The sequence below is a fragment of the Leptodactylus fuscus genome, chromosome 3 (assembly GCF_031893055.1).
Source record: "Leptodactylus fuscus isolate aLepFus1 chromosome 3, aLepFus1.hap2, whole genome shotgun sequence".
NCBI classification, from domain to species: Eukaryota; Metazoa; Chordata; class Amphibia; order Anura; family Leptodactylidae; genus Leptodactylus; species Leptodactylus fuscus.
Window position 1 is genome coordinate 101,193,308 of NC_134267.1, and position 23,737 is coordinate 101,217,044.

The 23,737-nt window shown below is 38.1% G+C and overlaps 1 protein-coding gene across 1 annotated transcript in view; it reads left to right on the forward strand.

Annotated features, from left to right (window-relative positions):
- Nucleotides 1–23,737, forward strand: part of MAN1A1 (mannosidase alpha class 1A member 1) — a 152,538-nt gene that overhangs the window by 82,859 nt on the left and 45,942 nt on the right. Inside the window, exon 5 of the mRNA XM_075268055.1 lies at nucleotides 14,443–14,537. Within this exon, the coding sequence (XP_075124156.1) occupies nucleotides 14,443–14,537 (95 nt within the window). The remainder of the gene's footprint in view (nucleotides 1–14,442; nucleotides 14,538–23,737) is intronic.

The following is a 23,737-nucleotide window of genomic DNA, read 5'->3' on the forward strand; positions in this document are numbered from 1 at the left end:
GACATTTCTAATGACATTCCTGACAATAGTTGGCTTTTGTTCCTTGCCATTGTGTTTATTGAATTGGATTGGATTTTGCTTTTATTTTCTAGACTGCCTAGATAATGTTGTAGAGGTCTGCTTGTTTTGCACATGTTCACAGATAATAAAGCATGAATATGAATATGGATTTTCTGTTTTCTTTGACGATTCAATTATAGCAACATCTGATATGGTGTTTATTATTGTAGGGGGAAACGTTGCTTATTCCAAACGCCCACATAAACAGAAATAAGTGGAAGTTTTCTGTGTAAATGGTCTCCAGTCATAAGGACAATATAAATGTATTATAGGATTATCTTGCTGCCAGTTGTAAAATAGTTGGTTATCTTCAAACAACTGTCGATTGCGGGTACTTGAATGTGTCTGTGTATAATATGGCTTTGTTCACACTACCATTCATTTTTTTTCCATTGTTCTGATGGAAGTAGTACAATAGTCTGGGTCTGAGGAAAAATGGCACATAAACCAACTGAAATCCATTGGCCTATTAAAGGGAATAGAAAACACAGCTTTCTTTGAACTTCTGACCGTTCAGAGCAATGGTAGTGTGAACACTTCCATATTGGGAGTATAAACAGGGGTCTTGGAATAGAAATGTGAAGAAAAAAAAAAAGTGGCAGATTTCCACCAAAATGACATTTTCTAAGGAGCATGGGAATCCTAATATCTGGATGAGGATTCCTTGAGCATAACACGCTAGTCTATGAGAAAAGAGATGATTTATGTTTAGTTTACAGATATGTTCGACATGACAGCTGAAACTTATCTGTCCCCATACACTGCCTGATTTTCAGCCAGTCATCAGATAAGGAAGTGCTGTAGATCGTCCTTTGTATGGCCATTATTCCTTTTCTATTGCTTTTAACAATGTACAGCTTCTTTCAGATTTCTCAGATGTCTCTTGAGTAACTTTCCTTTTTAAAAATGTTCTTACTTCTGACTTCAAACTGCCAAAGATACAAATGGATAACATAAGTGTTTAATTCCGAAACTGTATTTCAGTGTATTACCATAAAATATTCTAGACTGCACCATTCCTATCCAGGGAGAAATTGTCAACCAAACAAGAAATAATCTATATTACAAAGCTTTCCTTATGACCTCCCAAGTCTGAGGATAAATCTGTTAACAGAGGCGCCACCTACTGTTGATTCTGCAGAAGGCATGTTAATAATAAACACACAATTTATACATTGTGCATGATGTTTACATACGATGCATACCTAGTAATGGAGATGGCGGTTTGTCAGAGAATGGAATGCCTCCAGTTATAGGAGCACTTCTCTCTAGTATGCAGTCATTATTCATCCCTGCTCAATGCAGAGGTAATCTGCATAGCCGCTGGAAAACTTACTCTTTCTTCCTGCCCCAGGCACAGAAATGGATTGTGGAATTTATTTATTTTTTTGTTTAAAGGAATAAGTTTTTTTTTTTTTTTTTTTGGGGGGGGGGGGGGGGTTTGTACATTTTACAGGTATAGAAAAACTTATTTGAGAAAACCAGCCAAAATTGCTTTAAATATTGATCTGGTCAGAGATAAGGGGTCTGCGTAAAGAGGAGGTCTTCTCAAAGAGGTGATCTTTTGGAGAAGTTCTGGAGAGATTTGACTGAATGTATTTCATTTGTAGCTTATCCCTCATATACCCTAGCAAAGATTTGTAAATATTACTCTGTACATGTGTTCACCTGATTTACCAGCCTGCCGTTGATGTTGGGAGTGGGACCCATAACATTATAGCTATCTATGATGCTAGAAGTCCCTGTCTCCCAGCGATATACTGTCCCGTACCAATTAGCAATTTCCACCAACACTGTGCTTCTCTGATGTCATATTTGAAGAGCTCAACGGAAAAATGGCCTAAGTCCAAAAATCAATATTGTGAGAAAAACGAAATTTAAAGTTTTAGCCTAAAGCAAACGGGCATTATTGTGGAATATATCTATCCAATGTAATCAGCTAATGAACACCGTTAATCCTAATCATAAATTGTATTATTTATTAAAAAAATTGCAGCTTCATGTATAAATATTATTTAATATTATTAATTAATTACTACTATTATTAAACGATGAAGAATAATAATTACCTGCCTCCCTTTTCGGCGCTAAATATGTGCAAAAGTCGATTTAGAGCCTTTTAAACAATAAGACAAAGTTTTTACACTAATATAAACAGACAGGAAGTCACGATTTCAATGAAAAAATGACCAACGAGAGTGAAGTAAGTAAGTTTGTATTGGACTTAGGCCATTATTCCATTGAATGTAAATTCTTCTGCATTGAAATATATGGACTTAGGTCATTAATCCTAGGTACCTTGTAAACCCAATGCATAGAACGAGGTACAAAGAAGCTTTCTAGGTAATAATTTGAAATATGACAAAATGTGGACTTAGGCCATTTTTCCGTTGAGCTCTTCATTTGAAAATAAGAGTCTGACCAATGGCAGTAGGCTGATATGTCCAGTTTGCACATGTGCAAATAAAGCTGTGTGTATTCTAAAAGTGAAAGCTCACCCGAGTGGCAGGTGACATCAGATTACTAGTCTCTTATGAATCCTGTGAGCACTGGGTTAGCAGGGATACCAATGTTATAATGCTATCAAGAAGCTGATTAAAGCTAATTCTAGATCATCAGTTCCTTAGGGCTGCACCTCCAGAACAGAAGAAAATCTGCCTGTATGAGTAAAATGATTCATGTGGTCTACGGAGACATAGCTATAGGGTGCAGCAGGAGCAGTTACTACTGGGCCTTGGACCATAAGGGGGTCCCTCTGCCACATATATAAAACTATTCTAAGTAGTGCAATGTAGGAATCCCCTTACAGATTTTCACCAGGGCACAGGAGCTTCAAGTTATGCTTGCGATTGGTTACCTGTGTTGGAATGAACATCTATCTAATTTCCTATTGGCAAACAACCCAATTTCCCATGCATGTGTATTAATATAGAGCCTTAAAATTTAACACTTATTATGCAAAATAAAAAAATAAAATAGAAACAAGGGAAGAGATCAGAAGCAATTAAACTCTCTAGCAATGTCCGTTCTATACTGAACACAGTGCATAAACGGTCTACTAGTTATACAGTGTTGGTCAATGCACCCCTGCAATTCTGTCAGATACTACTCCATTTTCTTTCAGAAAATGATTGCAATCACAAATTCTTTGGTATTATCTTCATTTACCGTATTTTTCGGACTATAAGACGCACCTAGGTTTTAGAGGAGGAAAATAGGGGAAAAAAAATTTGAAGCAAAAACTGGTAAAATATTTAATATATGGGAGTTGTAGTTTTGCAACAGCTGCAAGGCCACATTGACAGGTGACCCTGCAGCTGTACGGGGATGCATAGAGCGTTTTTTTTGCGGGGCCAGCTGTAATTTTTAGTTATACCATTTTGGGGGATATCTATTGCTTAGATCACCTTGTATTGAAAAAAAAAAACAGGAGGTGATTTAGAACTTTTATTTATTTTATATTTTTATTATATATTTTTAAAGCTTTTTTTTTTTTTTTACTATTTTATTCCCCCCCGGGGCTTGAACCTGCGGTCACTTGATCGCAAGTCCCATAGACGGCAATACAACTGTATTGCCGTCTATGGGACATTCTGTATATTAGTATTACGGCTGGTCATAGAGACCAGCCGCAATACTAATATATAGCAGTGACAGACCCGGGAGCCTCATTAGGCTCCCGGCTGTCACCCGAACAGGTCGGCTCCTGCGATATTGCCGCGCAGGAGCCGGCCTGCAACTTTACAGGTACGGGGCCGGTGGGGACCGGCCCCGGGGGAGAAGGGGCCACGGATACTGACCCGGCATCCACTGTACTAGAGAGGCGGATGCCGGGGAGGGATAGACGCCGGGGCCTGAGACATCGCTACGATCCTCTGCCCTGCATGAAGCCAGCAGCGGGGGGACGGAGGAGCCCCTGCCGCTGCTGGCTTCATGCAGGGCAGAGGAGCGCAGCGATGTCTCAGGCCCCGGCACCTGTAATGGCGTCTATCACTTGCCGACTTCCGCCTCTCTATTACAGCGGATGCCAGGCACCACCTTCAGACTATAAGACGCACCCTTCTTTTCCCAAAAAATTTTGGGGAAAAAAAGTGCGTCTTATAGTCCGAAAAATACGGTAATTTGTCTTCAATGGAAAACCACAAAAAGAATTGTCAAAAAGCCAAATTGGATATAATTCAACATCAAACATAAAAAAGGGGTGGACAAAAGTATTGGCACTAGAAAATGGTTTGAGAGAAAGCACTGGAGACTTCTAAAGTGGCCAGCAATGAGTCCAGACCTGAATCCCATAGAACACCTGTGGAGAGATCTCTTGATGGCAGTTTGGAGAAGGCACCCTTCAAATCTCAGGGACCTGGAGCAGTTTGCCAAAGAAGAATGGTCTAAAATTTCAGCAGAGCATTGTAAGAAACTCATTGATGGTTACCGGAAGCGGTTGTTCGCAGTTATTTTGTCTAAAGGTTGTGCTACCAAGTATTAGGCTGAGGGTGCCAATACTTTTGTCCGGCCTATTTTTGGAGTTTTGATTTGACTTTTTTTTTTCCATTCTCTTTTGTGTTTTTTCATTGCAAGCAAAATAAATGAAGATCTTAATACCAAAGAGTTTGTGCTTGCAATCATTTTCTGGAAGAACATGAGTATTATCTGACAGAATTGCAGGGGTGCCAATACATTTGGCCAACACTGTATCAATACCAAGAGACTGTTCACAAGTGGTGAAATGAGATATATTATACTATGTTTTAAAGGCAAGTGCCATTAATGCACTCTCAATTTAATAAATGAAGTGTAGGGTCTGTGTGTTATTCATAAGATATATTCAACGTCCTTATGGCAATGCCATTCTGTTTGCTAGGTGCAAGGTAGGACTATTGTGATAAAGTATTACTACATTTAGAACCTCTACACACAATGTTAATACAATTGAGGGAGAATGTGCTATGTTATGTTCTCCTACTTCTCAATATAGCACAGTCTCTCTCAGTTGTGTTAACATGGTGAAGGAGTAACCCAGCCTCCTGAGCGACACAATAGAGTTGATCTAGGTCCTCTAAGACTCTGCAACTACTTCAGTACCTGGGATCACATGACCGCTGGGCCGGAAGGGAAGCTGCATCATGGGTATAAGGAGAGATACAGAAGTAGTCAAACTGTATCTAAACTTTCAAACAGCTATTGATTTTCTGCCAGCATTTGCCGTTAATAAATTATTTATCTTGCGTGTATAGTTCCCTATTTTTCAGCTCTTTCCAGAGATTGTCTACCACCATATAGAACAGTGGATTGCTGTTCTTCCTGTATTATTTCCAGAGATGTTATCAGTTGAAAGCAGTCAGTATTAGCTGCACCTGCATATAAACGTGTCAATCCTGACACTGATCTAATTTCTGGAAATAATACAGGTAGACCTGTGATCTCTGTGTCACATGAAAATGAGAACTTCTTCATAATCCCTACGCTACAGTTTGTAATGCCCGGATATAATTTGTTTTTAGTGACCGCATCTTTGGTTTTAAGTGTCCCTATACCTCCATTGACAAGCACTGATCAAAACAAGGGAAAATACAGAAACAAATCAAAATCGTTTACTAAAAGTTCTAATATACTTTGTCATAAATACTGCCAGAAAATAAAGTTTTTGGAGAGTTTAGGTACAGTTCAGACAGGTACAATGAGTCTGTTACTAGTACGCAGCATATCAACCCAATCCTGCAGATAGGTTTGGATGTTCCGCCGCTGGGATCTTCAGAGATTCCACCTCTAGAACTGAGGTTTTCTGCACCCCAGTTTTGAGTGCAGCAGTTGGTTGTACAGTGTGCGCCACTTCATTCATTTGAACCGGGCCCACCAAGGATGGTCACATAAGTAGTTTGGATAGTGAGTAACTTGTTGCAGGCTGTGAATTGGCAGGGTACCTTTTGGAATGGAATGCAGAATAGATCATTGTATTCTAATGAATTTTATTTTCTTCTGCAGAGAATACAGTTTCTTCTTCTGTCGGGTTTGTACAGAGCAAGTAAACCTTGACATCTGTTGATTACTAAAATAAACACATGATCCCAGAAAGTATATGTCACAGCCACCTTAATCTGAAAGAGATGGATTGTAAGTGACAGTCGAATGATATCCTAAGCTAAGGGCCTTACTGTCACTTAGATTTACATTTAAATCAGAATGAGGATGCTGTAATAGAAGAGCACAGCTGGGATTTCATTGCTGCAATAAGTACATTTTGTTCTGTAGTTCGGTACTTTAGCTGTTGAATGAAATTACTGGGGCTACCTGTTTGACATCCCTGGGCATACGGCATTCCTAACTTTGCCTGTCACCATTTTTATTACCTACTGGTCAAAAATTGAATTTTCACTACATAAAACTTCACATGTATTTTAAAGACATTTACCCATTTTTTACTGACTGTATAATCATTGCATATGCTATAAAGGACTGGTATAACTGGTATGTTATCCTCACCCATTTGTGAGTATTGTTCTCCATTCTGCAGGCTGATGCATATGGAGACTGAATCGAGGAGTGATAGTGACTCCCATAAATGGGTGTATAGACATGGAAGTCAATGAGCAGCCACTCCTGCTATTATCCTCTTCCTGGATGTGGCTCTTGCAAGTTGTCCCAGTGTCCCAGCTTTAATGGTGGTTAAAATGGGTGTTTTTACCAGAGGTGACACCTTCTTTTAGGGGTTTTTGTTTGTTTGTTTTTTAATCCTGTGATTGACATAAGTGGTCAAAGTGGGCAACCTCTTCTAGGATTTGTCTACATGGGACATACATTATTTGCCAAGGACTTGCCATCAGCTAATGTACTGTGTTGTACAGTAGAATTGAGAGTTTTCTATCCAAATCAGTGAATTGTGCCATTAAAAAAAAAAAAAAAAAAAAAAAACTCCATTTTGGATAAATCCACAGATTCTTTTCTTACGCGGAAGGGGGAGGACCCACTGTGCGTGGACATGTTTATTCATTGTTTCCCCTGATCATTGCAGACAATTTTATAAATTTGTCCTAAAATGTATACAGTAAATGATTTTGCATGTTGACAAACCCATTGCAAAATCTTGGTTTATTTGAAGTCACTTGTCTATGATGTATCCAACACACACATATATAACAACTGGTTACTGAGTTTTTTTGTGACCCTGAGTCACTAAACAGTGTTCAAATTAAGAGAGACAAATTTATGAGGCTAAGAACAAGCCTTGTGCACCCAATATCTTCTGTGATGAGCATCTAATTACAGTCTTGCCTTCGAGTAGCTATTTGTTCTATCCAGCATCCTTCTACAAATCAGTGCTCACAAGTTGTCTGTTACACAGGATACTTTATATGCAAAGTAGTACCTTTTGTTCATACTTGAGCTCACACAAATATAATGGCTATTTGCTGCTCTAGTTTCTGTTCCATACACAGCGCTAAATGTAATAGGAAAATTGGGAACCAGATGCTTGAAGCTTAGCAGAGGGTATGTGATAAAAGATGCTTGCGATTACCAGCGGATCTGGGGATTGTGCACAGAACAGGCAGCTGCTGTCTTCTGGAATACAGTCTAAATAATTATGACCTTTTCTCTGTATTGTTTGCATACTGCTGGATATATTTTTCCTCTGCTTTTTTTTTTTTTTTTTTTTTTTTTTTTTTTTTTCTTTAAAGCAATCCAGGCGTTTAATGGATATACTAATTTCATCATGGGTATAGTGTTCATGCACATACCCATAGACTCTAATATATATCCAATGCAATGTCATTCTGAAATGTGTTGTTTTTTTTTTTTTTTTTTTTTTTTTCACAAATTTAAACTTGCTTAGTTTGATTTAGCAAATAGAAAAAAAAAAAAACCTAAACATATATTTAATATTTGCCTACATAAAGATCAGGTTGGACTGTTATAACTAGGCCCGACATGATAGTTTGCTGTTTGATTTGACTACACAGAAATGTATGCTAGACGCTTGGAAGTGCCACAAGACCAAATCTATTGTATTAAGAAGGGTTTTAAATGTCTGAAGGGAGATTTCCATTTTCAGGGTCCCATTCGAACTTTTCTTTTAAGGCTATGACCCCACGTTTCGGAAACACTGCTTATTTTGTTGCAGGAGTGACTTAGGTCTGTGTGTAAGTGCCCATCCACCATTGGCACTTACAGATTCTAATTGTTTTGGGTCTAAGTGGGTCTGATGAGTGGATGGTTATTCATGGGGGAAAAAAAAATAAGCTTGCACCCATCTTTCGGAGCAAACAAATATAAGGCCCTGTATTATTTTCGGAGAAACATTGTAATAACATTAGTATTAAATGAACTCTACCACTAATCCTCTTGTAGATTTTTTTTATTTTCTAGTTTGTGTTACAGATGCATTTTGCAAAGTTGTGTGAACTGGGGGTTTTTTGTTTTGTTTTTTTTATTTCGTTTTCATCTTTTTGGCCTGAGATGTGGGTCAACTTTCAATTCCATTTGGCTGTTCCATTTCAGTACTAGGCAATCTCAATATATTGATCTATTGATATTGCAGTAAATAGTTTCGGCTTGTACATACCCTACGTTTCAGGCTGGCAGTTAATATTAAAGGCTCAGGGCTCATCCTGCTATTGCACATTTCTCTAAATGGATAGTACTTGTATATATTTCTACTATTGTATATTAATGCCTAGGAAATCTGTGATCATCATTATGCTTACTTATAGTCTTGTCATTATCAATTACTTGTTGTAATGTTTGCTCTTATGAATATGTTGGGAACAGGGGTATTTGCTTTACTTATACACTTCTTGCTGCATAAGATAACCACACATCAAAATCTTTCCCAAACCATAGTTTCCCATGTAAATTCATATCTGTAGTTATGTGGACTGATATCACTGTTGCCTGTTCAGACACCATGTACCTTTGCATGGCAGTAATGTTGAACTGCACATATCTCCTTAGAACTGCATATTTTGCTACAGGGGAAAATAGAGCACTCTTTTATAAAGGAGGCTAGATCAGGGGGTGGTAAAAATTTCATATGCCCGCTAGAGTTTTCTTTAAATCTGTATACATACAATTTCACTATATTATTTTCCCAAGCACGATCGTTCAGCTTCTGCAACCCAGCATGGAATAGAAGGTGTACTTAGCTGTCTGTACGCGGTGTAGTTCTGGGGACTGCTGATATCACTAGTTTTTGGAATTGATGGAACAGTTCTTCATTGGTTTAGCGCTATCCTGGCTAAAAGACCACAAAGAATATCTCTTGGCTCATCATCATTATTACCAGTACCAGACCACGTTTTCAAAGACTGGTTTTCAGTGTTCTTTACTAGCGAACCTCTGAGAAGACCACCCCCTAGAAGACCAATTTTTAGCTAAATTTTTGGTGGTTGTCTCAAAGATGTTTTGCTGTATACTTTTTCAAGCCCAGAGCCAATGACCCATTTCCAGTCTTAAGCAAAAGTTGAAGCTGGATAAAACTGACGTTCTCATGGTTTTAGGTCAGCACCTGAGGGCAAAATGAGGCTTGTACATTCACCACCTCTATCCCTTGGAAATACAACTCCTCAATGCTCATATTTGCAAAACGTGAACATAATTATTGATGGAGAACAGTCTCTCAGGGACCAGATATCCTCCATTATCAAATTTTCATACTTTTACCTGAGGAACATTGCACAAATTAAATTCCTTATTCTAACAGAAGAACTATCCATGCTGGTTCATGCCTTTATCTCATTTCTAGACTACTGTTATCACTTATATGTAGTTCTTCCAGATCATCGTCTTCAGCTAATCCAAAGTGTTGCAGGTTAATAACCAACCAAGCATGACATGCTCCCACAGCATACATCCTCCACTCGCTTTACTTACTGAAGCCCCATACTACCCCCACCCTACTAGAGCACTGTTACAGTAATAGTGCCCTCCACAGTTAATAGTTAAGTCTGTTTAGAATCATTATCATATAAGTGACCAAAAAAGTGACGGTTAAACTTTGAATGAATGTCACTAAAGATAAGATTTCTTGGCGCTCTCCAGCAGTGTTCCAAATGTACTTACGGGAACAAAATGAATACCAACCTTTTGAGTCATTGGTATGAAGGTTTCTTAATAAACTCTTATGAAAGAGAAATTCTGTCTTTATCATTTTATTTTATTTTTTTTGTTCACTGACAGATTTTATCTGTCTTTTGGGAGCCGACTCTAAACAAGATGCATTACTTTCTTTGCAATGCTTAGTGTTATGTCTGTTTCCATCAGTCTGCCTGATGTAAAACCTCACACTAGCTTTATTTTTGACCGCATTAATAATTTACATCTTCACAATAAAAATCATTGTTGCCGATTTCTTATTTCATTTCTTTCTGCTTAGTAGATAATGGGAGGTACTACATGCACAATTTCAGCTTTTTTTTTTTTTTTTTTTTGGCATTTGAGATGAGTTGGTGTGGCATCAACAAGGCAATAAAATTAGCTGAGGCTTTATTCACACTGGTGTCCTGTTTTTCATTATGACCAATATCTGTGACACAACTTTTGTGATGTGTATCGTATTCACTTGAAAGAAAAGAATACCAGCCCAGAAGCCAGAGTTTCTGAGTAGCAGGGATCCCCAACACTCACACGGGATGGAAATACACCCTATACGTGTCAACACCGAAATAAAGTTGTGTGTTTTCCAATATTTTCGGAGTAAGCGCAGTGTTCTTCCCATTTTTGGTCATCCTCTTCCATGTTGAGGGATAACTCCCATTCTATGCATGAAACTGTGACAGCACTTGGCAGTACTGTCAATGACTGACTTGCTTCATCCTAAGTGTGAGAAGGAACGTTATCTGAGGTTCTTCCTCCCAACCACCATTAGACTGGTTGGGAGGGCTAAGCGTAGAGCACTCCACACAGTGAACTACATGATCCCGAAGTTTTTTTCTTTGACTCCTATCCTTTTAATCTTCTATTCTGAGCTTTGTATGTGTTTTCTCTTGCACCAATATTGTATTATCTATGCTGCTGTAACGCACTGAATTTCCCCATGGTGGGACTATTAAAGGGTTATCTTTATCTTATAAATCCCATAATTTTATTCTCCTTGGCAGCAGCTGCCTGGCACTGGCACCAGTCGTCTCTCTTTAAGTGGCAGTCTTACCCAGTAATTTACCTTTAAGAACCTAATCTTATATTTTAGTTCTTCAACTTACATTTGTCTATATTAAACTTCATTTGCCAAGTCTCTGCCCATGTTTCCAGCTTCCCCAAATACTACTGTAGTAATCTAGTATCCTCCTCAGTTTTGATAAATTTATAGAGTTTAGTATCAAATATGGACACCCTGCTCTGTGAACCACATCTATCAGGTCTTTAATAAACCATTTAAAAAGATGACGTAGTATTTCCCATTAACAAGCCTCCACTATTATACTCTAAGCAAGTTGAGGCTTATTTGTGAGCTCCTCTTTCTATGTGCCAGTCTCATGACACAGACCCTGTTTATAAAGACTCCTTAAATATTAGATATAAGGGTCTGTCAATCACTGTATTCTCTCAGGAGCCTGGGGGTGAGTGCCATTAGGACCCATCAATTTTTTGTGTAGTGTTTTTAAAACTGTTCTACACTTTCTCCTGGGTTAAGTGCCATTTAATGGGGACTTTACCTAGTCTCTAGTCATGTCGCCCATCATTGTGTTTTCCTGTTTGAAAACAAAGAAGACATGTAATAGATTAGGATTTTCCTCATCCTCCTCCACAATTACTCCCAGTTTATTTTTGAGGCTGGCCCACAATCTGTTTTAAGTTTCTTTTTAATCCTCACAGCTTTTTTTTATGATTTAAGATGCAAAAATTATTTGACTGAATACAAATATATAAAATGTGTCCGGTAATATTTAGAACACTCACTGGCATTAACCAAATTTTGTAAGTTGTGTTTTAAGAACAAACTGCAAATTCAGAAGATATCATTAGTAATTCATCTTAATACAGTGGAGGACTGTGACCGTATGTTGAATATTCTTCAGTGCATCATGGACTGAAATTTCAGCACTGAAAGATTGTTTTTTCTTTTATATTCAGCCAAACATTTTAAAGTGAATTCTGCACAATATTTTGACAAATCAGAAGCTATAGACTTTGGTTAAGATAAAATAAGGAAGCCTGGCCTCAGTAGCACCTTCAGAATTATGAGAGAACCATCCCCTCTTATTAACCAAACCACATTGTGTTGTCAAATATAAAATATTGAAACTTCCTGATACGTCATCTTATTGCTTTCATTTATTTTTTAGATTCTTGTAATAAATATGCTGGGCTTGAATTTGTGTGGCCTGGTTAACGGATAATTTCATAAGTTCTGTAGAGGGATTTCAGTTTTATTATTCTGCATCAAGGAATGAAAAAGGTTTTGTGTTCAGAGTTATACAGCCTTGTTTATAAATAAGGCTTAATCATTGTATATCTGTTACCTTAATATACACGTGACTTTAGTTTCTCACACTTTTTGAGATCTCATTGCTACTGCAAATAAGTTTTGTAGTATTTAAAGTCTAAACTTTACATATTTTATAATCTTAGAAACTTCACAGGTCACATTTGCTACATTATATTCTGTCTAGACAATATACTAAGCTGGTCAATAACCAAGACTGTAGGCTATATTTTATCAAAACTAATGCACTCTAGCAAACTACCCATCTATGAAACCTTGTGCTTCCATTGCTTAGCCAACACAATGCTGCTTTACAGGTCCAGATTAGAGATGAGCGAGTAGTATTCGATCGAGTAGGTTTTCGAACGAATACTACAGAATACTATCGCTATTCGCAGTAAAGATTCAATGCAGAACCAGCGTTGATTTGCCGAATGCTATACACCTGTATAGCATTCGACTAAAGGAGAGTCAAGTCCACGAGTAGCAGGAGAAGAGTGTTTAGGAGGAGCGCTGTGCAGTTGAAGAGCAAGGACCCCATTATAGTCTATGGGGTCTGTGCGTTTTAACTGCACAGCACTTGCAGTTGCGCTGATAAAAAGTAAGCTCCCTCGTAACCGCAAGCTGCCAGCTCTCCCGACTAGCAAAGACGAGCCTACGGAAAATCAACGCTGGTTCTGCAGCAGCTTCGTCCTTGCTAGTCGGGAGAGCTGGCAGCTTGCGTTTATGCGGGAGCTGACTTTTTCTCATAGCAATGCATTGAGCAGCGTTGATTGGCCAGTGTACAGCATTCGGCCAATCAACGCTGGTTCTGCCAGAGGCTCGTCTGTGAGGAGGTGGAGTCTAAGATCAGACTACAATGGAGACTGCTGTGGTCCGATCTTAGACTCCGCCTCCTCACAGATGAGCCTCCGGCAGAACCAGCGTTGATTGACCGAATGCTGTACACTGGCCAATCAACTAAGGTCAATGTATTCCTATGAGAAAAAATAAGCTCCCTGGTAACAGCTAGCTGCCAGCTCTCCTGACTAGCGCGCTCGTAACAGCAAGCTGCCAGCTCTCCTGACTAGCAAGGACGAGCCTGCTACAGAACCAGCGTTGATTTGCCGCAGGCTCATCTTTGCTAGTCGGGAGAGATAGCATCTTGTGGTTACGAGGGAGCTTACTTTTTATCAGCGCAACTGCAAGTGCTGTGCAGTTAAAGCGCACGGACCCCATAGACTATAATGGGGTCCTTGTGCTTCAACTGCACAGCGCTCCTCCTAAACACTCTCCTCCTGCTACTCATGGACTTGGTGACTCTCCTTTAGTCGAATAGTGGTTTCCCCTGAAACGAGCATTTTTTCCCGTAGACTATAATGGGATTCGATATTGGATCGAGTAGTCGAATATTGAGGCTCTACTCTAAATGAATATCGAATCTCGAATATTTCACTACTCGCTCATCTCTAGTGCAGATCAATTCCACATTAACTTAATCATACATTCTCTATGTTCAGTTTGCATTGCATCTACATATAATATGCTGCTATTAAAGGGGTATTTGCTATATATGGCTTATTTCTTCGTTAGATGGGGGATTTTAAAGGGCTCATGGGTTTGAATCCAACAAAGGTTAACTTCTATATGGGGTTTGTATGTTTTATGTTTGTGGGTTTTTTCCACCTCACACTTCAAAATATACTGTTTGCTTGTTCTGAAATTTTAGATTGTTAGCCTTTAATGAAGATAGGCAAAGTGAGTGATCTGTACAGCACTCTGGAATATATTGTGGCTATAAAAAATTAATATAATTCATAATGTATTCAAAAATGTAATTTACTGTAATAGTAAGATTTACCATAGTTACTATTGTCCCAAAGTGATGATCAATGTTTTCTTTTTCCAATCTGGTAATGGCACTTGTAACTAGTGCTTGTAGGATGTCATGCAAGAAACTGAAAGGTGGTTTCTTTTTATTCTTAAAATAGGTATTTAGAAGAAAGGCAGTAGAACTTGGAGAGAAACTGTTGCCTGCTTTTAATACACCAACTGGAATTCCTTGGGCGCTGTTGAATATGAAGAGGTAAATAACTGTATATTTTATATTTCAATATGTTAAATTATGTTTTGTTTGTGTGCTTTTGTGTATTACATAACATTCCTTAGATCATGCTTTATATAAAAAGTGAATGGAAAGGTATTCATTATTTTACATTCTCAGGCAAAATTTTCACTCTAGCAGCAGGTATTTCTTTTGTGCAGATGTTAAGTGAATGTTGATATGGCACGAGCTGGTCTAGAGTGGCTAAATAACTTGACATGATATTGGGAGTGATGTGGACTTGTAACATTAGCCTTTGTATTGTGTAATACACACTTCATAAATTTGTTAGTTTGAAGGTATCATTTGAAATATTAAAGTTTAGTTTCTGAATATTCTGTGTAAACTTGTTTTGTGTCCTTCATCCCTAAAGCAATGCTTACTCAAACTGTACATGTGTGAAATAACTGAACCCAGCCATACATTTTGTAATGCAACTGATACCACACACACACACATGCTTAGCCTGGCCGATATAGAGTTGAAATCCAACTGCTCAATCTTTATTTATCTCAACATCTGCCATCGGGAGTGTGTTGGGTGAAACCCATATACATTAGATGATTCTCCAGACACTTTGCAATCGGTGGATTCAATTAATAAACTAATACACACCTAAATTATATGGTGAACTTAGAGAACCTCTCATCATCCCCGCCAAGTCCATTTCTTTAGTCGTTTAATCTCTGGTCCTCGCACAGTTGAAATTTGTCCTCTAGCTCCCATTATTCCTGAGCAGTAAGTGCTATTAAATTGGTGCTTCATATGCTTATTTAGGCTCTGTACTGTCAGGTGGACAGTATCAGGCAGGGGCAGACACGGGCTGTGTTTCTGAGCTCTGACGCTGTCCACCTCTGGACTTCTGAATTACGCTTTCCTGCACCTAACTGACACTGCCCTGACAGTATTGAGCCCAAGTAGCACATCAGGCACCAAAACAAATAGCATTAATTGCTCAGGGATGGTGGGGTCTAAAGTAGAGGTTCCAACTGTGCTGGATTCAATGGAGCTGCACCTATTAACAGATGCTAAGATCTGGAGGCGGTGAAAGGTGCTGTAAGGGCTAGTACACATGGGAGGTGGGGTGGATTTTGGCACGAAATCCTCCTCAAAATCTGCCTTGTCACAGTAGAGGTCTAAGTAGACCACTAGCGGGCTTTTTTTTTTTTTTTTTTTCTGCTAACGGTTTGTTTCTGCTAGCAGGAAAAAGAAGCGAGCTGTCCTTTCCTCAGGCGGATTCCGTCGCGGCAGCCGCAACAAAATGTGCACGCGCGGAATTCCCGTGTGAACTAGCCCTAAGGCTTGGTTCATATTTTCATCAAATATTTCCTATATTAGGGAAAAATAGAGCAGTCTTTTGCTGTTTTCTTCAGGTAAAATCATGGAAACATGACAAACAAAATTGTATTTAATAGGGCCTATGGTGCCTGTTATCTAACATATTGGGCATGGCAGTTAATCGTTTTCTGCTCCTGTAACAGAACAGATAACTAACTGAAATATCTACATAAATGTAGATCCGAAAACACTAGACACTAAAGAACTTGGCCTGACTATAAACATACTAAACTGTCTTCATTCAGCAAGGCGTAACATTGGTCTGTCCAGATCCAGCCCTGCAAATTCCTATTTACTTACTGTCTGCCATGGTAATTGTCCACATGGACCTTTTATAGGATAATGCTTAACACATTCTTTTACTCACTGATGTGCTGCACTAAAATCTTCAAGTACAGGAGCTTGTAGTTTTAGAGCTGGATGACAGTCCAGCATGTTTTTGGGGAAAAACAAGCCGTGAGATCTTGGTAAAGGATGAGGTAATTCAGGCCAGTGCTTTTGTGTTTGATGCCTGTTGTGAGGTTGGGCAGACAATGGTCGATCTTTACATTCTGTCCAGCTCCCATTTCACAGAATAACACCATATCTTTTCCGTCAATTTGATTTCATGTACATACATTTCTCAGTATGAGCAGACAATAGTCTTTGTGAATGAGATTTTGCCTGAATAAGATCTTATCTTAAAGACTGTGCTGTGTACTTGTATTTGTTGCTTAACACCCTTGCAGATAAATAGATCATGATACATAATGCTGTCCAAATCCATTTCTCTCAAGGAGGCTCTTGTATACATAAGATCTCTAATTCATTTTCCAAAAAGGACCTAGCTGCTTAGAGTATGTAATGGGAGAGCAATGAAAAATGAGCCTAATGCTCTTATAAGTAAAATAAGATTTTAGAGAGGAAGAGAAGGTTAGCATATTGTGCCAAGGTGTTATGTAAAATTTGCTATCTCTCGATTGTATTAAAGTTTACACCATACATATAAGCTTGGCACTTGAAAAACTTTGAAGGCTCTGTTCACATTAAGATTGGACTTGATATACTGTATGTACAAGGCCTTGACTGAAGCAGCTGTATACCATAGATTTCAATATTTCATCCATAGACTCGAAAATAAAACAAATGTATCCTGTCTGGTACCAGGGATACACAGTTTCTACTCCTGCCTGTTTTTATCCAGATATACCATGAGAATTAAATGGGTATAAATGTTTGCATGGATATGCGTAACTCTGCAAAGCATTTAAACATTTGGGGCCCACTTTGTCCCCTGGTAAAGTGTCTTAAGAAATGTAGCACTTCCAGTAATGACATGATGTCTTGTGTGTAGATCATAGTACTTAGGGGGCAGGACTATCATGTCCTCTGGATCTCCTTGTAGTTGGTCAGAAAGAAAGCCATGCCATGTGTGAGGGGATCAGAGCAGATTGTGTAGCCAAATTTTGAAGCAGACATATTCCTATTCTAATTTTTTTGAATTTTTTTTTTTCAAGTGAGTGGATAATGCAAATATGTTAGGGTGTCTGTATTCAATTCATTCATTAAAAAAACTTTGTACACCGTTTACAATAATCTACAGATTACAAGGCTTAAGTTTCTGAATAATTATATAGAACGTCCTGTTAAATATATACCAAAATATCTCAACTAATTCACTTTTACTACTTAGATTTTGCAATTACAATTTAGTTAAACCCAGCAGCCAAATTTAATTTTCAACCACTTGAGAACTTAACAGTATGGCATTGGCAGACAAGTTGGCAGAAATATAAGCAAAGCTATTAAAGCGGCCTGTTGCTAAATGAATGTTTCACTTTACCTTTCTCCATTTTACAGCATTTTTAATTGCATTTGTCCTCGCAACTCTTGAAACATCCATTACTAGACATCTTTAAAAAGCCATTTCCAACCAACATTGTCTTAGTTGTTTCTGTAAATCTTACTTTTCAGGATTCCTGAAGGTCAGACAGGTTCTAGGTGGCATGTGAAATGGTTTGTCAGAAACCCTGAAATGAACTGCATTTCGCTTTTAATTACACATACAGTTTATATTGAGCAATTCTGATAGCACAAATGAATTAATTCAGCGTTTACATCAAAACATAGTTTTTGTAATGAATCTGAATTTCAGTGATATCCTTTCTATAACTTGTGGTCTTGTCAGAAGGTCTCATCGGAATAGTCTTTTACTGTAGGGTGATGTGGGTGACTGTTCTGTAGTTATTGTTTGCCAACACTTTGGCTTATATACCAGTCAGGAATGGCCTAGATTTCAAATATTTAACTCTACATCTGATTATAATATTTTGGGCAAGGTCTCCAAGACCTGGTCCACTCCGATTCACAGAAAGTGGCAAGCAAGGCACAAAACTGAGGACGTGGAGAATTTTTCGCACAAGAAAGGGCCGTGTGCCAAAGATGCACCACATTAATATATTTTGTAGATGGATTGATAAATTCCCCCAGTGTCATAACCTTCATGAAAAGAACATAAGAGGTAAATGCCATCTGGAGGGGGCAAAGATCATTACATAGCACTAATAATGGTAATGAAACCATGCCTAAATGAACTTCTGCCGCTTTTTACAAGGTAGTATTATGGCCAGGACGATTTCAGTGTTGAAGCATGTTGTAGAGATTTGAGTCTATTACATATTAGAGAAGAGGGAGGCAGAAGAGTCCAAACCAAGACCCTCAGGTGTGACCACACTAAATCAGAAGCTTATGAGAGACTTTAACAACTGGCCAAGAAAAAGCTTTGGAAGAAATGATTGACTATGTATGTTTCATAAAGGGACCATTGGGTAAAATTTCTAAACTTTCCTAAATTTCCATGAAAGTAAATATGTAATGGATTATGCATGTAAGTAAATGTATAATAATTGTAGAATAATAATTTGCACATTTTGTCTTAAAACCAGTTTGTCACTTATTCCAACATCATAACTCTTCTACATTTAGATTTTAAGGAAAAAAAATTAGCCTGCTTTCACATTAGAGACTGTGATAAGAGACTCTGTGTAAGCACCTTATTTCATGGCCTGGGAGGCAGGGACTTCTAGCATCATACACAACTATAATGTATATCAGGGAGAGAAGTATCCGCTAGGGTTGCCATTTCTGACACTGATACCCTCACATAATCTCCCAACTTGAGAATTTTGCTTGAATGAATAGAAACAGAAATGGCCTTCCTTTTACTTGGCACCTCTTCTCTCTGTATTCATCCATCTTCTAGTCTATCTGATGTAACTCCAGATCTCCAACCTCCATATCTAACCCCACTGGCTGCTTGCTCAGTGATCAGCATACTCATAAGATTGTCAATCGCCCTCAGTGTTGCATTCTCTTCTTCTAAATCTCTAATTCGAGCTTCCAGCTGAGCAACGTGCTCATATCTGCCACAGTGATATTAACCCTGGAACTCTTACTCCATCAATGCATAGATAGAACATACTATGCACTGAAGTAAATGCCTAATCTTGCTAGCCATTATCCAAATTACAATAAACAGTAGTTAAAGTGAGTTATTTACAGGTATGTTTACTCCTACTCTTCAACTCCACTTTTTAACTCAGACTGTTGCCACTTAATGAAGCAATATCATATTATTTCTTATAAGTTTAGCTCCACCAATATATAATGAAGCTCCAAACTGCTCTAGCCATGAAGTAATTTGTTGACAATGAATACACTTCAAGCCCTCTAAACCCAATTACTTATACTAAAGTTGAGCTATATTGTTTTAACGTATGAACATTCATCAGTTTGTCTTGTATATTATTAAGGTTACACAGCCCCCAGGCCTGATATAAGCGTCATTAGGCAATGTAGAACATCCTCTCTGTATTGTGTTTGAGGTTATTGGTCTACATGCTGTTTTACTGTGATTTCTCATGGTAACTTCCTATTTTTGAGTGTTATTAATTGCTTTAATTAAGTATTTTGCAGCTAGCTATGCCAGCTTCAGTCTGATTTATTTTTTAATTTCTGGATCATATGAGACTTTGAAATGTGCTACAATATGGCTTATACAAATGCATTTCCAAAATTTTCAGAAGCTTTTGAGATTGTCGTCCTGTCCCCCCCCCACCCCACCCACCACACTGACAATACTTAGTGGTATTCCCATCTCAAGGATTCTATCTATACTAGTAGCACTATACTACTAGCGCTACTAGTAAATACATTGTTTTAGCAATGCTGTTTAGTTTTCTTGCTATGTGATATGATTATTCCCATTGTTTGTACATGGTTTCCTGTACCTGATAGTAGTGATAACTGGTCATGGATGCCATGACTCTCACTGCTCCCTGGAGCTGTTATGTACTGGTCTGTAAGCAGGACAATTGGGTCAGCTATTTGCAGTTTTGTTGATAAAGGCTCGGACATTGTCTGTTATCTCTCTATGTAAATGTAAAAAGATAACCTTTTCACTGCAATCCCTATCTCTTTTCTGCAGCATGTAAGTTGTTTTCTCTCCCACTCTATGTAATGTAATATACATTCACTCATTCACTGTGCATATTTAATATGCATTATTATACGTTTATAGTAATCCTAATCTTTCATGGTAAAGGCGATGTCTATATCTAGTAAGTACTTTATAGTGTCCTGTCGATCAAACATTCAAAGTCCACCCACCAGCTTGTTGAAGAATACAGGAACTGAGGGAACCAAGAAAAGTGTAAACAATGAGACGAATAACATAGCAGACAAACAGAGCAGCATTGCTAAAGCAATGTATTTAGGGCAACTCTTGAAAAGCAATTGAAACAGACCAATAGGTAATCCTTTCGTGACACATTCCCTTTAACAATGAGATCCTGTGCAAACATTGCAGTTTTAGTATTCATATTCAGGATTCCCCCCATCCAAAGACTGAACTTTGTGGTTTTAACTTGACATCATGGGAACTGAGAACCAGAATCTTTTCTCCAATATCTTCCCAATGGCTGAGCTTATGTTTTTACATATTAATTTTGCTTCACTGGTGCAGATGTTTGTACAGAAGTCAGTAAAGTGAAATGTTCTCTATTCTGTTTCTCATGCCAATGAAAGTAATAGTCTTAAACCTTGAACTCTGTTGCAGTTGAAAAGGCACTTTGAGCATCATTGTGGTTGTTATTTACCGGAATCCCTAGTCACACATCTCCTCTGTAAATATACATAATTATATGAAAACTGCTTGGCATTCTCAGACTTCATCAGTTTGTGATTTGTAAGTGCTCTTATTCCTACAAAGTAATGAACTTTCTTAATGCTACAAATTTGCATTTCACAATGACTTCATATTGGTTTGAAGCTGCACGCGTAACTAACAAACAGTGGGAATTGTTGAGGATTGCAGCTCTAAAAAGCTCACAGCTGGAAAATGTCTCTGAAAATGTTCTGCAGCAGGGAATTCTTCATTCCTTGCTTGTTTGTCTTCATTAAGTCATTTATATTTCTAATCAATTAATTAAATTTTCTTTATCATAATTGATGCGTGGACGGTTTCAACTGAGGTTGTATGGACAGTCAATTAGCTAATTGAAGGTGAGGTTTGAGTGAAGTGTTAGAAGGCTACTAAACCTAAAAGACAGGCAGTGTATGATCTTCACTTAATGTAGATACATGTGCGCAGCGTGGCGCCTGTAGAAATAGCTGGTAACTTTTAATGAGGAGTTCTTGCACGTGTTTGTAGGACAGTCCCACATCATAACCATTCAGAAGTCAAAGGATTTAAACCAAGTATGCTGTCAGAAAGCAACATTTATAGATTCTTTCTAGTTATCACACTGGTCACTAAAGCATACAATTTGCTTTTATTCCCTTTTCCCTGGAGCTCAGTTGTCAGCTTTGCCGTGTAGACTGTGTTAGGGTCATCTCATTATCATCATAGGGTGAGTGAATTAAGGATTCTGTTGCACCGCTGGAAACCTAGATTAGACAGGATGGCAAAACTGTACCAGATAAGACTGTGTGTCTCCTGTTGTTTGGGGGCTGTGCTCCATCACTTTATAGAATCTGATATGCCTTTGCAAGTTTATTCCTATACATCTCAGCTGACATTGAAGCACACACATCCATGGTTATACATGCGTCTCAAGTATGGCCATCCTGGAGAGGTTTTCTAAATAAAAAATGAAATCTAGAACAATAAAAAAAAGCAAATATTTTGTATCATTTGTAAGCTTTTAAATATACACTAAAATAAAATATATGGCACATCTCCTTAGAAGTTTAAGGTTTACTTTTTAGATATTCTACTTGAGACCTGTCAGTGATGGGCATTAATAAGCTGGCATTGCAATCATGGCAACATTTTGTTCCTATTTGAAGGAACAGGTCTATAAAGGATTAGCACAAATTGACTCATCTGTCCCAAGTGTGAGGATTGCCAGGGACTCACGTGCTAGTGTAAAGTTGTGTGTAGAAACTACTACAACCTGTTAACTATAAAGCTATTTCAGGCTCCAAAGTACTTCCCAGTTTTTTTGTTTTTGGTTTTTTTTTTGAGTCAACATGTACATTTTTATAAATAGCATCTTGCTATACATGAGGAGGAAATATCCTAGTAAATTATATTCCATCAGTAGGTCAGGCATAGTGTTTGCTAGTATATTGTTTTGTAATTTTTCAGCAAACTATGATGTGTGCCATGGTACTGTAACTGGGGTAGGAACGGCGTTTCGTGGGTTTTTGCTGTACAAATGTATGTGGGTGTAGAAATGCCAAATGGTCTATTATGTCTGAACACTTTTAACACTGGTCCCACACCTTGGCATTACATACTTTCAACACTACCATACCTGGTACCTGCTGGAGGTGTGGTGCCTGTCCTGCTAACATCTCCCACCTATTCTGGTCCTGCACTTTAATATAGCCTTATTGGAAGTTTGTTCAGACTCTGATAGGTTGCATATTAGGAACTTGCCTTCCTCCTACTCCCCAAAACATATCTCCTTTAATTTACCACCCCATTAAAGATGCAAACGCTCCTACTATATATTCTTGCCTCAGCCTGCTTCCTGATAGCGAAACCTTGGAGGCAAATCTCACCTCCTTCAGTGAAAGAACTATATGTTAGAATCAGAGATTCTAGAACACTTGAATACTTAGTGTAACTCCTATTTAATTTTTTTTTTTTTTTTGTCTGGGGGAATGTGGTGAGCATTTTTGTAATATACTTTTATTAATCTATCAAACTTGCTTTTAATAGAACACAGGCTGTAAAGTTCCCATTTGCAATGATGTGACTAATGCTAGGTTCACGCTTTCAGGTCTGCACGGGGACCCGAAAGACTGAGACCCATGCTACATATAATCACATTCCTGACACTGTTTTTAGGAATCTTAAGATGCTAGAACCATTTTGCTATGTGATATAAAACCAAATATACAGCCATTTGAAGTGATCCTCCCCCTCTCCCCTTTGGTAATTGCTTCAGTTCTACATATTTACAATATAATTGTATACGGACTACACACTAACACTATTAACAGCTCAGTTAGGGGGTTGTTAAGAAATTTGCAGCCTGTTTTATAATAAAAGGGAATTTACATGGGTAATTGCAAAAATGACCAAACCTCCACCCAGCACCCTGCATTTTCATATTTCTCGTTTTTTTGTTTTTTTTTGTATTTCATAAAAACTTTAAAAAAAAAAAAAAAAAAAATCCTGCACCAACCAATGTGTTTTACCAATAGACTTTGAGACACTGACAAATTTGATGCAACTTTGAATTTCCTGGTCTAAGTTTCAGCTACCTAAATATCACACAGATAAATTTGCTCCACGGCATCTGAAGGTGAATTCTAAAACAAACTTATGAGTCCAGTTCCCTCAAGCATCGAAT